This window comes from Meriones unguiculatus, chromosome 8 (assembly GCF_030254825.1).
Source record: "Meriones unguiculatus strain TT.TT164.6M chromosome 8, Bangor_MerUng_6.1, whole genome shotgun sequence".
In the NCBI taxonomy this organism is placed as follows: domain Eukaryota; kingdom Metazoa; phylum Chordata; class Mammalia; order Rodentia; family Muridae; genus Meriones; species Meriones unguiculatus.
In genome coordinates, this window is record NC_083356.1 from 97,343,663 (window position 1) to 97,358,738 (window position 15,076).

Below are 15,076 nucleotides of genomic sequence, written 5' to 3' on the forward strand. Positions count from 1 at the left end.
ATTAATTATTCAGGGCACAGAGAACCTGGCCCTGCAATGTAGAGTAATTCTCCCTGGTCAGCGTTAACTCCACTGGCAATAATAAATAGGAAAAGTCTCCAGTGATGCCAGTATTTTAAAGTGATTAATCATCTCTTCCCCCTTCTCCTCCCCCTTAGTTTTCTTTAACTAGGATTTTTCAGTAATAAATCTCTAACAACACAGGTAGGAATTGTTCTGTAATTAAATTTTGCCCTGCCTAATTTCTTACCTTTTATGTGCTATTAAAAAAAAATGTTACATTTTAAGGAGCCCTGATCAAAATTCAAAGGAAGAGAAAGCCTTTTATGAAATACTGAGATTCTCTATGGAAGAGGAAAGTCTTGATTTTGAATGCTAGATAGGCATGCACTCATAAAAAATCGTTCGTCAACACCAGTTGGGGTGTCACATATTCCAAGCTTTTGAATTGCTTCGCTTCCATGGTTATGGTTTTTCTGTACTGGAAAAAAGTCTGACACATACATATGTTCCCACACAGAGAGAATAATTACTTATTTGAGAAATAAGTTTAAAACTTTGAGATAATTGATGTCAGTTCCGTAGGAAAGGAATAATTCCATCATCCCTATCTTTACAAAATGCGCTTCCTGAAGAAGCAGGTAAATGTCGCCCGAGGCTGACCACATGTTTCCAGACCGTGCCCCGTAGAGCTGCCCAGCCATCACGTAGATCCCAGGTGACAGGGACACATGTGACATATCTGTTGTGACACACTCGTGTACCACCAGGCCGTGGCTCGAGGTGACTCCATTCCTCCCCCTGTGCCTCTCTCCGCTGCAGGACAGCACAACGACGCACGGATGAACCTCGCCATTGTCCTCACTGCTGCCCGGTATGGGGCTGCCACTGCCAATTACATGGAGGTGGTGAGCCTGCTCAAGAAGAAAGACCCCGAAACAGGGAAGGAGCGCGTGAGCGGCGCGCGGTGCAAGGATGTCCTCACAGGTACACCAGGGTCCACCAGGGTCCACCAGGGAGGCATTTTTCCTCACTCTGCTGTGCTTGTACAATGCCTGAATGAGGATTTTCCTGTCGCTTTTCTTTCAGCTAAGGCAGACTTCAGTCATATTAATTATATTCTTTATTGTCAACAATGCCTGGTTTAACATGAAAATTTTCCCTCGTGGGACTTGGCCAATTTTTTCCCTTTGTGTTAAATAGTAACACTAATGATAAGGATAATAATAAATGCCCATAGAACTCTCACAGCTGTGAATGCATTTCATTCCCTTCACAGAAACATGTGATTAATAAAATTAAATCAATGTGCCAAGTCTCCGAGCATCACTTAGGTGACACAGGCAGGGCATTTACATGTCCTTTGAGTCAATCACTTATAACTCAACCAGAGTTCCATTCTTGCCATGGCCCTACTGCTAGGCAGTTGCAAAATTGCATCGTTCCTTGAACAAAAGCAACACTTGTGAAATATATTTTTCATAGTAATGTAATTAAGCATTTAGATATTTTTTTTTTCGAGTTGAAGGATTTAATTGTGTGTGAATGTACACTCACATGTGCATGTCATAACCTTCATGTGGAGGTCAGAGACAACTTGGAAGTCAATTTTGTAGTTCCATCATATAGATTATCAGGATCAAACTCAGGCTTTCAGGCTTGGTGTCAAGTATCTTAATCCACTGAACTTGTGAACTCTTTTCCTTCATTCCTTCTCTTCCTCTCTCTCTTTCTCCCTTCCTCCCTCCCTCCTTCCTCCCTTCCTTCTTTCCTCTCTTCCTCTTTCTCTTTCCATTTGGGTTTTAAGGACAAATCCTTTACTCATCCCACGTTCTTTGTTTAGCACTTTGTTCATAAGCGCTGTATAGGATTTTTGGTTCTAGTGCTGGGGACTGAACCCAGGGCTTTTCGCATGCTAGGGACGAGCTCTTATCCCCAGTGGAGCTGTATCCGCAGCCTCCTGAGCAGAGGCACTTTATAAATAGACCGGGATCCACAATGAAAAAGTGGTTTGCTTTTTCTCCCTTTTAGTTTGGACTTGTTTTGGGTAAATTTACTCAGAAGTGAGCCTTTTGTTTGGCTCTTCAATAACTCTGGCTGTTCATGTCACTTAGGGTGCTATGTACTATACGTCACCGCAGGTTAAGTTAATAGATGAACTAATAAGCCGGCACTGCTGAGCAGAGAACAAACAGAATATGCAGTTGCTGCTGCTTTTCTTCACAGGGCAGGAGTTTGACGTGAGAGCCAAATGTGTCATCAATGCCACTGGCCCCTTCACAGACTCCGTGCGCAAAATGGACGATAACAGTGCTGCCCCCATCTGCCAGCCCAGTGCGGGTGTCCACATTGTGATGCCCGGGTACTACAGGTAACAGCCTTCTGTTCTGACTCTGTCACCTTAGGTTTTTTTCAAGTTGAAGGTTTTTTTTTTTTGAGTGTAGGCTAGTAGAAGTTAAGCTTGGAGGCCTTTTCTCATGTTGCATCATTGGTAGAAGTATCTTTATAGAATAGTCAAGTTTGATGTAACCCTAACTAACATTCCACAATTAGAATGATCATAAATTATGGCAACAACTTTTAGGTGTGTGTTTGGGGGAAGCAGGGGTGGTTATTATTATTATATTTATTTATTTTTTTGTTTTGTTTTTGTTTTCAAGACAAAGTTTCTCTGTGTAGCGTTGGCTATCCTGGACTCACTTTGTAGACCAGGCTGGCCTTGAACTCACAGCGACCCTTTTGCCTCTGCCTCCCTGTGGAAGTAGAAATACACGTTGTTGTAAGCTGCCCAACAAAGGTGCTTGAAATAGAGAGCGCTGGTTCTCTGGAAGAGCAGCCAGTGTTCCTAACCGATGAGCCATCCTTCCAGCCCCAGGAGAATTATCTTAACTTCAGAAAACCCAGCATACAAAAATTATTTCTGTGAATTTACTCTTAAAAACCAATCTGGAATTTTCCTCAGATTTGTGGTTTCTTCCAAAAGCAACACTAGCACTCCCACTGACTGCCGAACATGAATGTAATCACCTCTTCCTTCCAGCCTGCTTTTTACTACTGACAAGAGGTCAATTTTTTTCCTGTAATGTGTGTGTACATACTGTTAGCTCTAACGCTGATTGCTAAGTGGTTAACAATAAATTGATTTCAGTTTAACTAAGGGTTCTTCAGGAAAGCAATGGTCTGCATGAGAAAAATGTTCATTACCTTTAATCCTAGACACACACATAAATTAGCAAGCTTCCCCCACTGATACCAAATGAATCATACAGATTGAAAAGGGCTGTGCGGCTCTCGCATTGTACTGACTGTCACCAGCGCTGACTCTTTAGGGTGACCTTGCAGAACTAATCCTTTGTAAGAAAACAAACTTTTCCTCGAGGGAGACTATGAATTAGGTAATTTAGAACTGATGAAAGATACTTCCAAGTGGATTCTTAAAATTTTATACCATTTGTTCGTAGCTCTGTCTTCCCACTGTGCTTGTTAAGTTTATGCCCGACACATATGTCTTTACTTAAGCAGCTGACTCTCTACAGGTTCCAGGTACGTGTCGGCTGGTAGCTGTCACCTTCACCCTTTAAATGGCTTTTACTGCAGTGGAGGTTTCTGAGGGTCTCAGTATAGTTGCACTTATCTAACTGAACCTCCTGCCTCGTTACTCAATATTAGAATCTTAGGCCTAGGCTTCTCGTGTGTGTTGTCAAAACCCGTCATGAGTTTTCTGGTCCATGAGAAGGCTGTACATAAATTACGTCAACATAAAATTTCTTGAGTTTTCTTGAATGTTTTGTTTCAACAAAAAGCCATTTATCAAACCAAAGCTTGGAACTTGAATGTGTTAATGTCCAACCAAAAGTGACTGATGGCTTAATCTAAGGGCACATCAATTTGGAGCCTCCTTCTCTACCCGCCTCCCCCAAATTATAAGACTTGCAATTGAATTGGAATTGTAGTTTTAATGGCAAATAAGATTCAGTCCTTTTTAGAGACCAGAAAATGTTGGGCATGTTTTCAATGTGTTAGAGTGAAATTCCCTTCTGCTCTGGGCCTCTGGATGGTGGTGGAAACCTTAGGGAAAGGCTCTCAATGAGTGGTGCTCTCTCAGGCTCTTTGAATTTAGGATACAGAGTTTTGCAGGGCTGACAGCTTTGCTGAGAATGACTGGACCTTCTTGTGGTTTACATAAAGAGGCACTAATGAAGTTGATCAGAGGTTTCTGTTTTATGTACATTTTTGCTTTTCTTTTAAATGTTTTTTTTAGCCTCTTCTCCTTGCCCATTTAGATAAATCTTTGAATAGTTTTAAGGGTATAATAGACATTAAAAGTCTACTGCATGCTCTAAACCAAGTGTGACTGTCTCCTTTCTAAGGAATATCATCGCAGAACATATCTTTAACACTAGCCCTCTGTGAGAATTCAGTCAGATGTGACAGCTCTTTAAAGATTTCTATTACTCAATTTGAATATGACCCTTTTGGATCCTTCCCACTTTTTTTTTTTTTAACAATTTGACATTTTCTTGAAAGTGTAATTATGTACTTATGCACATACAAATACTAGTTTTTTGTCAGCAATCCATGGATTTTATTTTTAATTTAATTTATTTATTTTATGTGGATGCATATTTATACACACCTTGAGCATGCCTAGTGCCCAAGGGGCTCAGATGAGGGCATCCTATACCCTAGAACTAGAGTTACAGATGGTTGTGAGCTGCCATGTGGGTGCTGGGAATCAAACCCTAGTCATCTGAAAGAGAGGCTGTGCTCTTAACCACTGAGCCATCTGTCCAGCCCCAACTTCGGGTTTTGTTAATGCTTGTTTACAGTTGCCCATTCTTTCTAGTGCATTTGTGATCTGCTTTTAAGTTGAGCAGCATGTACTTGTGAAAATTTTCTTGGCTAAGGTTTAGAAGGATTTTTTGCATCCATGTAAGGTGCTTGTCTTTTACTCTAATTATTGATGTAATGCATGTGTCTGTTGTTTGAAAGGTTCTTATTGCTTACCTATTTTCCATTTGACCCATTCAATGGCATTGTTATTTAGCAAATATAAGAGACAAACAAATAAAGGACTGAGCTCTTTTCTCCTCCGTGCATTTGTTAACTAACACTCCTGTCACTTTGAGACAAGGTAAGAAATCTCATATTTGACAAAATGGCACATTTTCATGTAGGCATCAAGGAAGGAAGGGGTTCATGATTTCATTTCAGTTTCTGGAAAGTTTGGCTTCACTCTTCACTTTCTCATCGACTTCTCAGGCTGTCTACTGTGGGATGTACAAAATGTCAAATGTCCCAGGAAAATACTTTTCATAGACTCTAAGAAAGGTTGAAGAGTCATCGTTAATTGGCCATAATAAAAGAAATTATAGGCATTTATTCCCCACTGACATTATCTAATGTGAATGGTCCAGAGTATACCAAAACAGTTGAAAGACAATTAATTAACCTTGCATTATTAGAGGGAGAAGATCACAGGATAATATTATCACATTTGCTCAGTTTCTTATTTTTTTATGGTTTTTTTAAAAATTTTAGGACTACAGATTAGGATAAAATAATAAAATAATACCTAACTTCTCTCTTGTTTTGTGTATTTGAGCATGAGTGCCAAACAGAAATGTTATTTTGTGCTCCAGCCCCGAGAACATGGGACTTCTTGACCCTGCAACCAGTGATGGAAGAGTTATTTTCTTCTTGCCTTGGGAGAAGATGACAATTGCTGGCACTACTGACACACCAACTGACATCACACAACACCCTATTCCTTCTGAAGAAGACATCAACTTCATCTTGAATGAAGTACGGAACTACTTGAGCTGTGATGTTGAAGGTAACATAAATATTTCTGCAGTTCACTGTTTCTTCCTTCTTGGTATCTACCAGGCTTTCCCCAGCAACTTGCTGGGCATTTCTTGCTATAGCCTGAAACATAACCACATTTGCATGCCATAACCCTTGGCTTCCAATCCCTATTTCTGCTGTGGCAAGCCTAGAGCCTTGCACATGCCAGGAAGTGCTCTCTCTCCTAGCAGACTACTAACTTTTTCTTTTTCATAAGGGAGGGTGGGAGGGAGGAGAGACAGGGTTTTAAATAGGGTTTTATATAGGGTCAAGGGTATCCTTGACCTCTATATAGTTGAGGATGATCTTGAATTTGTGATCCTCTTACCTTTTACCTCCAGCGTGCTGGGATTATAGGTGTGTGTCATGTGACATATGTATGTACTGCTGAAGATAGAACCCATGTGTCCTATGTATGTACACTGAGGATAGAACCCAAGGCCTCATCATACTACTCCAGTACTTTACCAACTGACCTTTATTCTCAGTCCTCGCTAAACTCTTATGAGACTTCCGGAAGCTCTGTGAGGGCCAGATTATAGCACAGGGAATAAATTGCCCTTCCTTCTCTACTCTGCTCATCATTTGAGACTTATGCAGCCTGTTTCTGATGTTTTCTAATGGGAAGACTTCAGGGGTGCATTTGATGCTCCAGATACTTTTGTAACTTTGAGCATGTTATAGTATACTGCGTCACAGATTTTGTAGCTTGAGAAAGTATGGTTTCCAGACAGACACAGGATAACCATAGCAAACAGAGAAGGAAACCTTTAATAGAATAAAGGTATTTCTTTCTTTTCTTAAAAATTACTTTTATTATTATTATTATTATTATTAGAAAAGATCTCACTGCATAATCCAGGCTGTCTCAGCTTATTAAGTACTGGAATTACAAGCCTGTACCACAGATATATTAGCTTGTGTTGTTGTCTTTCTGTTGACCTGATAATATACTACAGAATAAGTACTTTAAAGAGGTTTATTTAGCTATTAGTTTTAAAGGTGGAAAGACTAAGATCCAGCAGCCCCATGGGTAGGGTCTTTTGGTCATGTTCAGTTATTACATGGAGGAAAACATCACATGATAAGAGTATATATGAAAGTGGGAGAGGAGAAGAAGAGGCGAGGGAACCCAAAGGGTGGACCAGGCTTGGCTTGGTCTTTTAGGATATATTGCTCTTGGGAGCTGATGAAGCACTAGGTAGGGAGACCTAGGCCCTTCTGTAGGCCAGCTTTGGTCCAGAGGGTGCTTTCAATGCAGAGAGTTTTATCTGGCCCAACCCTTAAAGTTCCCATTATCTTTGAAATAGGGACCTAACTTCTAGAAATTGACCCTTTGAGAAAGAAACCAATATCCACATCATAGCAGTATGGTTCAGTGGGCAAAGTATAGCAAAGCTTAATTTGGACTTTTTTCCAGTTCTTACCTGGGCATTTTAACTTGGATGTCATAAAGTTGTATATTGAACTTTCTTATGCATTATAGTCTCAGAAGTTTCCTAGCTTTATCATTCTGTTTCCTAGCCTGATTAGTTACCTCATCTTCCAAGGCAGAAATAGCATTTGTGCTTTCTTCATGTTTCTTATCTTGCTGTGATGAAACACCATGGCCAAAACAACTAGGAAGGAAAGGGTTCATTTTGGCCTACATATCCTGATTCACAGTCCACCAAGGAAAGCCAAGACAGGAACTCAAACAGGACAGGAATCTAGAGGCAGGAGCTTTTGCAGTATCCATGGGGTAGTACTACTGACTAGCTTGTTCCTCATGGCTTGTTCAGCCTGCTTTCTTTTTCTTTCTTTTCTTTTTTTTTTTTTTTAGTTATTCAAAACAAAATTTAATATAATTCAACATAATTTAGATAAGTAATACACTCCTCGCTAATTTAATTTACATTGAATTTATCTCAAAGTTTCCAAAGTCACATATGAACACAGATTTAGAACCTGTTTGAAATATTCTAAAATTGGGGTTCTTATTGGACTTGTGGAAAACAGAGGACCCAAGTGGAGAGATGGCCTGACCCAGCTCTGTGAGTTTGCCATTTTCAGCCTGCTTTCTTATAGAACCCAGGACTACTAGCTCAGGGTGGCTCCATCCACAATGGGCTGGGCTCTACCACATCAATTGCTAATTAAGAAAATACTCTACAGGCTTGCCTATTGTCCAGTCCTATGGAGGCATTTTCTTATTTGAGGTTCCTCCTCTCAGATGACTTGTGTGAATTTGACATAATACTAGCTATCACACTTAAAACACTATGCATATATCTTCCCATTTTATCTCTCCAGTTTTATCCCTTGCCTCCTCCCACCCCCAGACAGAGTCTTATGTAGCCCAGGCTTGCCTTCAACTCATAGCAATCCTCCTCAAGTGGAATTAAAGCAGTGTGCTATCATGCTTGGATCAATGGAGTCCTTTTCTACTTAGACAGTTAGGAATGGTCCTTAAATGGCCTCTTCACGTAAGGTTTTTAATCCTCAACTAATCTGTTCTTCTGTCAGAGCTCAGTTACTAGAGCACATGTGTAGACATCTCTTTCCTGCACAACAAAAAAAAAAAAAAGACACGATAGTATGTTTTAGCATGAGTCTAGATGTGTTCTTGAAGCTCACCTTGGGAAGGAAGTCTTCAACTACAAAGCTTGTTAGATAACTGACATTCTATTACTTCTGACTTTTTTGAACAAAAGTAAGTTAGTTAGGTATTAGTGGTTTCAGGAAATTTATTTTACAATTTAATAAGTATTTCTCTTCGATTGTTGCTGCTACTACAATGGTGGATTTCCTGAGGGGTTTGTAGTCTTCTGTAATGATCAGTAGTTGCTTGCATTAAACAGTTGTCAAATTAAAGAGACAGTGTTCTGTGTATCCTGGATTATTGGGGGACTGGGCGTGCTTCTTGCCCCCAAACCTCCCCTCATTGTGTCACAAGGGCCATCTTGCTCAGGTTCACTTCAGTGACTATATCTGTGGTAATGACACCCTGTGGTATGTATAGTGGGGATGAGTGACTCTTTTTTCACACTTGGTATTAGTAGGCAGCAGGTATCTCTGAACTCAGTATGTATTGCATGGTCCATTTTGAAACATATGCTCAACGGCCCATCAAACCTTTTGTACTTAGGTGATTTTCTTGCAAAACCCTTGCCAACAAGGCAGACTTTAGTAACCACCCTTTTCATGCTCTCTCCCTCCCTTTTCTGTCTTGTTCGGTTGCTCCCCAGGACATAAGCAGAAGGACTTCTCATTTTCCCACCTTCTCTTTCTGCTTATGTGGAACCATGTTGGAATGAGCACATTGGTTATGGTAGAGCTTAGCCTTCAGAACAAAGTTTACTTTGGGCCTTCTTGGGATGAGTCTTTCCCTTTTGCTCTTTTCTTTTCTCATGGTCATCCAAGTGTTCTTCATAGCATTCAATTCTTCATTATGGTGTGTGTGTGTGTGTGTGTGTGTGTGTGTGTGTGTGTGTGTGTGTGTAGGTAGGTACGTAGGTGGACCACTTGGTGAAGCTGGTTCTCTCTCTCTCTCTCTTTTTCTCTGTCTTTTTATATGGGTTGCAGAGATTGAACTTAGATTCCCTGGCTTGCACAGCAATTGCCTTTAACCTTTGAGCCATCTTACTAGCCCAGAGCTGCAGTTTCAAAATGCTGTGCATTCACTGAGGTTGATATAGTCCTACAAAAAGGATTTATTAAATGGATAAGTAGGTTCTGACAACAGTTTCTGAGTCTCCTCAGATGGCTCTATCTGAGAGAGAGAGAGAGAGAGGAAAGTGTCAAATCCTAACACTTTGTGCTGCTCACAGTAGCTGCAGCACTTCTGCAGAATACCTGGGAATGATTCTGAAAAGCACTTTGCCTGTTGGGAATAAGCCCATGTCTTCTTTATGATTTAGAAAGCTTTTCATTCACAGGCTGAAATTTCTAGATTACTTGTTTGTTCTTTGCTGAAATGGGTAATTGATAGTTCTGCAGTTCGTGTTGAGTTAGGAAGAAAAATGATCTTCTGAAAAATGTATCATTAAGTTACCGTGCAGAGGCTAATCAGAGGGATGCCGTGGTGAGGACGAAAGTACGGCTGCAGTGGTTTGAGAGAGACAGAAGATTTTCCAGGCGCTTCGTCTGGGCGCACCGTGTTCTGGGGTGCTTCTTGAGGCAGCCTCTGCACTTGCACATGGGCTTGCACATGTGCAATTAGTGATGTTTATAGATTGCCTGTTATTCAATTAACAGCCGAGCTGGCCATATCAACTCACTGCAGACCTGCCTTTTCCCTGCCAGAGATTGTACTTGGGTTATCAACTTACACAGGCTTGGCTGTCTTCCAGCTGTTTAATTAGAGTGTCACGCGCCTTGCTTTTTCTAGTTTCATTAGTTTATAAATGTAATATGGTATCTTATTTCTGTGATTAACACTTCATTCCAGCAGGTTAAACACGCTGGGAGAGAAGTATTGATTTCTGACACTGTTTCCCCCGCATTCATTTAGATATTTTCACATGGCTCTCTCTCTTTTTTTTGAAAGTGGCAAGCATGAGAAAGAACACCCTGAAATGCACACCTAAATAACTGACACCAAGCAGAATCGCACGTTTATGCTTATCACTTCCTGTGGCCTTCATTTTCTATTAATTTTAAAGCAAACACTTGTCCTGCCAAGGATATGAGAGAAAAGGTATTAATTGAATCTAAAATAATCACATTGAGCTTTTGTTCAAGGAGCTGTGAAAAGTTTTGTTCACCTTTATAATTTCTATCTTACTCTTTAGGTCATAGAGTAAATTGAACGAGTGATTTATTGAGGCTGTACAGAAATGAATTTGATAATGGTCTCACTGTGTAGCATAGAGAGTCCTGGAACTCTCTGTGTAGACCAGGCTGATCACCAATTCAGAGACCTGCCTGCCTCTGTCTCCTCAGTGCTGGGCTTAAAAGTGTATACCACTTCCATTTGTTTTTTTGTTTTTTTGTTTTTTTTTTTCCTCACCCAGGATTTCATTTTGTAGCCCAGGCTAGTCTTGAACCCAAGACAGTTCTGACTCAACCTCCCAAGTTCAGGGATTCCAAGCTTAAGACACCAACCACCCTGGACTCAGAGTGCCTTTCAGTAGTCCAGTATAATATTTACTTCTGACTGTATGTGCTCTTTTACTTGGCAGATCAGAGAGTACTTAGAGATCTTAAAATCTCTGCTGCTAAGCCATGACAAGGAAGAGATGAAAAGGTAATGAAATCTTGCTTAGCTATGTGAGCAGTGTGAGTCTGAGTTCTGAGACACACAAGTCTAGTTTGCTATGTTTCCTGCAGATTTCCTTTGGAGAGTTAAAATAGTTTGTGTTCACTACCTTCTCTTGGCTACAAAGATAGATGATAGAACCAGCTTCAGAACAATAATTTGAGAGGGAGAGAATTTGGTTGAGTATACGTACTTTTTCATTTCTTGATCTCATGTGGTTAGTAAGAAAGGGGTATTGTTTGGATGGAAAATAAGGACCCTGAAGGCATTAGGTATGAAAGCACACTTTTTTTTAAAATACTTTTATTTTTAATTTATTTTTAAAATTACTTTTTTATTAATTACACTTTATTCACTTTGTATCCTCCCATGAGCCCCTCCCTCCTTCCCTCTCAGTTGCACCCTTCCTCCCCTTTCTTCACCCATGCCCCTCCCCAAGTCCACTGATAGGGGAGGTCTTCTTTTCCTTCCTTCTGATCTTAGTCTATCAGATCACATCAGGAGTGGCTGCAATGTCATCTTCTGTGGCCTGGTAAGGCTGCTCCCCTCTTAGGGGGAGGTGATCAAAGAGCAGGCCAATCAGATTAAGTCAGAGGCAGTCCCTCTTCCCACTTGGACACTAAAGTGCCATGGGCTACATCTGTGTAGGGGTTCTAGGTTATCTCCATGCCTGGTACTTGGTTGGAATATCAGTCTCTGGGAAGATTCCTGTGTTCAAATTTTCTGGTTCTGTTGCTCTCCTTGTGGGGTTTCTGTCCTCTCCAGCACTTACTATTTCCCATTTCTTACATAAGATTCCACATACTCTGTCCAACAGTTAGCCATAAGTCTCAGCATCTCTTAGGAGCAAAGCAAGCTAGTCAAATGTCAGTGGGAGGCTGTGCCTTAGAGATGAGGACAAGGTGGCCTTGATGTGAACAGCCTTCTCAATGATCTAATGGGATCAGCCTGCCTGTGTTCTCAGGGGCCTTTAGAGATTGTATGTTAACAATTTAAGTTAAATGCAATTTCACTTCCTCGGTTGCCTAAATCAGGGATTAGTTGCTCCTGCTATTGGCTAGTGAATCTGACAGTGCCGATAGAAGACTTTGCCCACCTGTACTGCTCATTGATGTCTAGGGCATTAAATACTGCAGAGAAAGAAATGCTTGGTTTAATGGGGTTATGGAGGTGAGGGAGAGGGTTACAACTCACTATCTTATAAGGCAGGAATTCCAGATGCAAGAAGGCAGAAGAGGTGGTTAATTTAGTGACTGAGCAATGACTTAGGTAGATGCTCATCATCTTTGCTCTTCACCTCTAAGGATTCCTGTTCTACCCCAGGGATCTTTCCTGGTGGAGAAGCAAAGCTGCAAAAGCTTAGGGAAAATGGGAAGACATGATGGTGGTTTGTTGTTCTGAACATCCATCTCTTTTTGAATCTCCTTTGTGAGTGAACTTTAATTAAGGTTTGTTTCATAGCTATGCAAGGGTTACATGTTGGTTAAATTGGTCATGAAGGGAGAAATCTGTCAGCTTCAGTAAGTAGCCATTTCTTTTCCTTGAAAGTTAGAATTGATGTTTCTATGTGTAGTTGCTCTTTCTGCCTGGGCAGAGCATACAGCTGCAGCCTCCGAGGTTGAGCTGACGTTGCCGAGTTTGTGTGGTGCTGGGCTACATACTACAGACTTCAGTAGCAAGTAACATTTTGAGTAATCCGTAAAAATCATTATGTAAAGTTTGGGACAGGGTGGGAAGATAGAAAATAGATATATGTAGGTGGGTGGTTGGGTATGATGATGGATGGATAAGTAGACCGAAAGACAGGCAGACAAGCAGAAAGACAGACAGACAGACAGACAGACAGACAGACAGATAGATAGATAGATAGATATCCTGACCTTACTCTGGCTTAGTAGTGTGAAAGTTTTGTAGGCCATACAGAATACTTCATATTTTAAATACATTTTTATTTTTCTTAAAATATATTTTCTCAATAATTTGATTCTAACACCCATCTGATAAAACTTCTGTCGTTTCTAATCTATATTGTCTCCTTTTTGAAGCTTCCATTGTATTTTATGAGAATTTTATACACAGCAGGTACATTATTTCCAACCCCCCCCACCTACTTCTATGCATCTTGCCCACTCCCTCTCAAACTGACAACATCTTCAGGCTAAAAATGTCAAGCTAAAAGCCCAATGCTGAGATATGAAGTAGAAAGAACTTTCCTGGTTCTGAACTCTTCTTCATGTCCAGTTACAGGATCAGTCCCATTTATAAGGATGGAGATGAGATTAATCTCTCTTCTTTTTCATTCCACGCTCTTTCATGACTGAACTACTTGAGAGTGTCAGGCCTCTGTTTCAGATGGTACAGCCTCGGGTATGTGTTGTTTTGTGTCCATTACAGTGGAAAAGACGAAGCCTTGGCCAGATAGTTGCTTTGCATATGTTTTACATTTATTCTGGAAACTCTTAACTTTCTCTAAAATACTTCAGACATTAGTCATGGAGCGTCAAGAGTTTAAACCAGATTCCTGATCAGTGTGGCTACCAAAGGAATTTCACAGGCACAGGAGGGACTGTTCACTGACCACAGTGACGTCGGAAGTGGGTAGGTTGCTTTATTTTTGACTCTGAGGGCTGTGTAAACGCTAATGGAAAATAATAGTAATTTCCTATTTAGGCATGTTATAAAGATTAAAGCACTTTAGACTATTTATGTTGAAAGTTTTTAAGACTTGTAGAACTCGGTGACGCTGGGTTAACCCTAGGCCACAGAAATCTCAAGATCACACCTATTTAAGAGGATATAAAGCACCAGAGGGCTAAATCTGGGGCCAGAGCCCTAGCATAAGGTCTCACATGGCCTCTAGCTGACCAAACTGTGAAGCTGTGGGCTTGCTCTGCAGCTCATTATGTTCTTGCTTCCCTGTTGCATTATAGCTGTTGGATGTATAGCCCCCTTTTGAGATTATAGTCATTTTAAGACTGGCCCTTAATCAACTACATTAAAATATGTAGATTTACTTTAGCTGAATTAATCTCTACCAGAAAACTAGTTTGCTTTTGAAACAAGATCTATGTAGCTGCTGTGTGCCTGAAACATAACATAATATGTAGTAGTCTAGGCTGGCCTCTAAGTTGTGTTAATCCTCTTGTGTCAGCTTCCTGAGCAAGGATTACAGGTGCTCTTGCCCTCGTTGTAGACACATTGATCTGTATCCCTCAGCCATAACGCTTTTCAGCAGTAATCTGATTTCTTGGTATCGGTAATAGTATTGTGCCAGAGATAAGAAAATAATTTTATATTATCTTGAATTTGAGAGAATTTTCATACCTTACAATACAAGTATTAGATAGCTACCAGGAGGAGCAATTACAGAGGTTAGGGATGAGAAAAGAACAGAGAAAAGAAATTGTCAGCCATTGAGGGACACCTCAGTTTGAAGAGTAAAGCCAGAAGGAACCAGGTCAGATGTTGGTACACCATAACCAGATGTCTACCTGTGACAAGTTAGCTACTAATGATAGCTGGTTAAGGAGAGTAACCCCCAAAGCTTTTGGGGCAGGGATCTCTGAGGTGAAATGAAATGGCTGGGACTAGCAACTGTCTTTTACAGAGTTGGGCCTGCTGTAGATGCTCATGGCTGAGTGGACTGGAGAGAGAGCACATCTGGCTACAGGGCTTGTTAATGAAGGTCTTTATCATTCCTAAGGAGAGAGTCAGGTTTCTTCTAGAAGGAAACGTAGCAATTCATAAATATTTTATTTTTCTCTCGGTGGTAATCTTTTTCCCCATTGGGGTTGGCGACACTGCCTTCCGCGGCTTCCTCTTTGACACCTTTGCCCAGATCTTCAAGTCCTTTCCTCCCCCAGGCAAATTCTTTTTTATGCCACAGAACTGACACCCTGATAGTTCTTTGTTATGTTTCAGGTTCCTTTCTCTGATCCCACCTGTGCCTTTATACTTCAGCTGAATGCTTTCCTGTACATTCATCTTTTA

The 15,076-nt window shown here is 40.7% G+C and overlaps 1 protein-coding gene across 3 annotated transcripts in view; it reads left to right on the forward strand.

Moving 5' to 3' along the window:
* Positions 1 to 15,076, forward strand: part of Gpd2 (glycerol-3-phosphate dehydrogenase 2) — a 133,511-nt gene that overhangs the window by 102,674 nt on the left and 15,761 nt on the right. For all 3 annotated transcript variants that reach the window (XM_060390190.1, XM_021651366.2, XM_060390191.1), the window contains 3 exons: positions 823 to 987; positions 2,227 to 2,371; positions 5,643 to 5,836. In XM_060390190.1, coding sequence (XP_060246173.1) covers positions 823 to 987; positions 2,227 to 2,371; positions 5,643 to 5,836 — 504 coding nt within the window. The remainder of the gene's footprint in view (positions 1 to 822; positions 988 to 2,226; positions 2,372 to 5,642; positions 5,837 to 15,076) is intronic.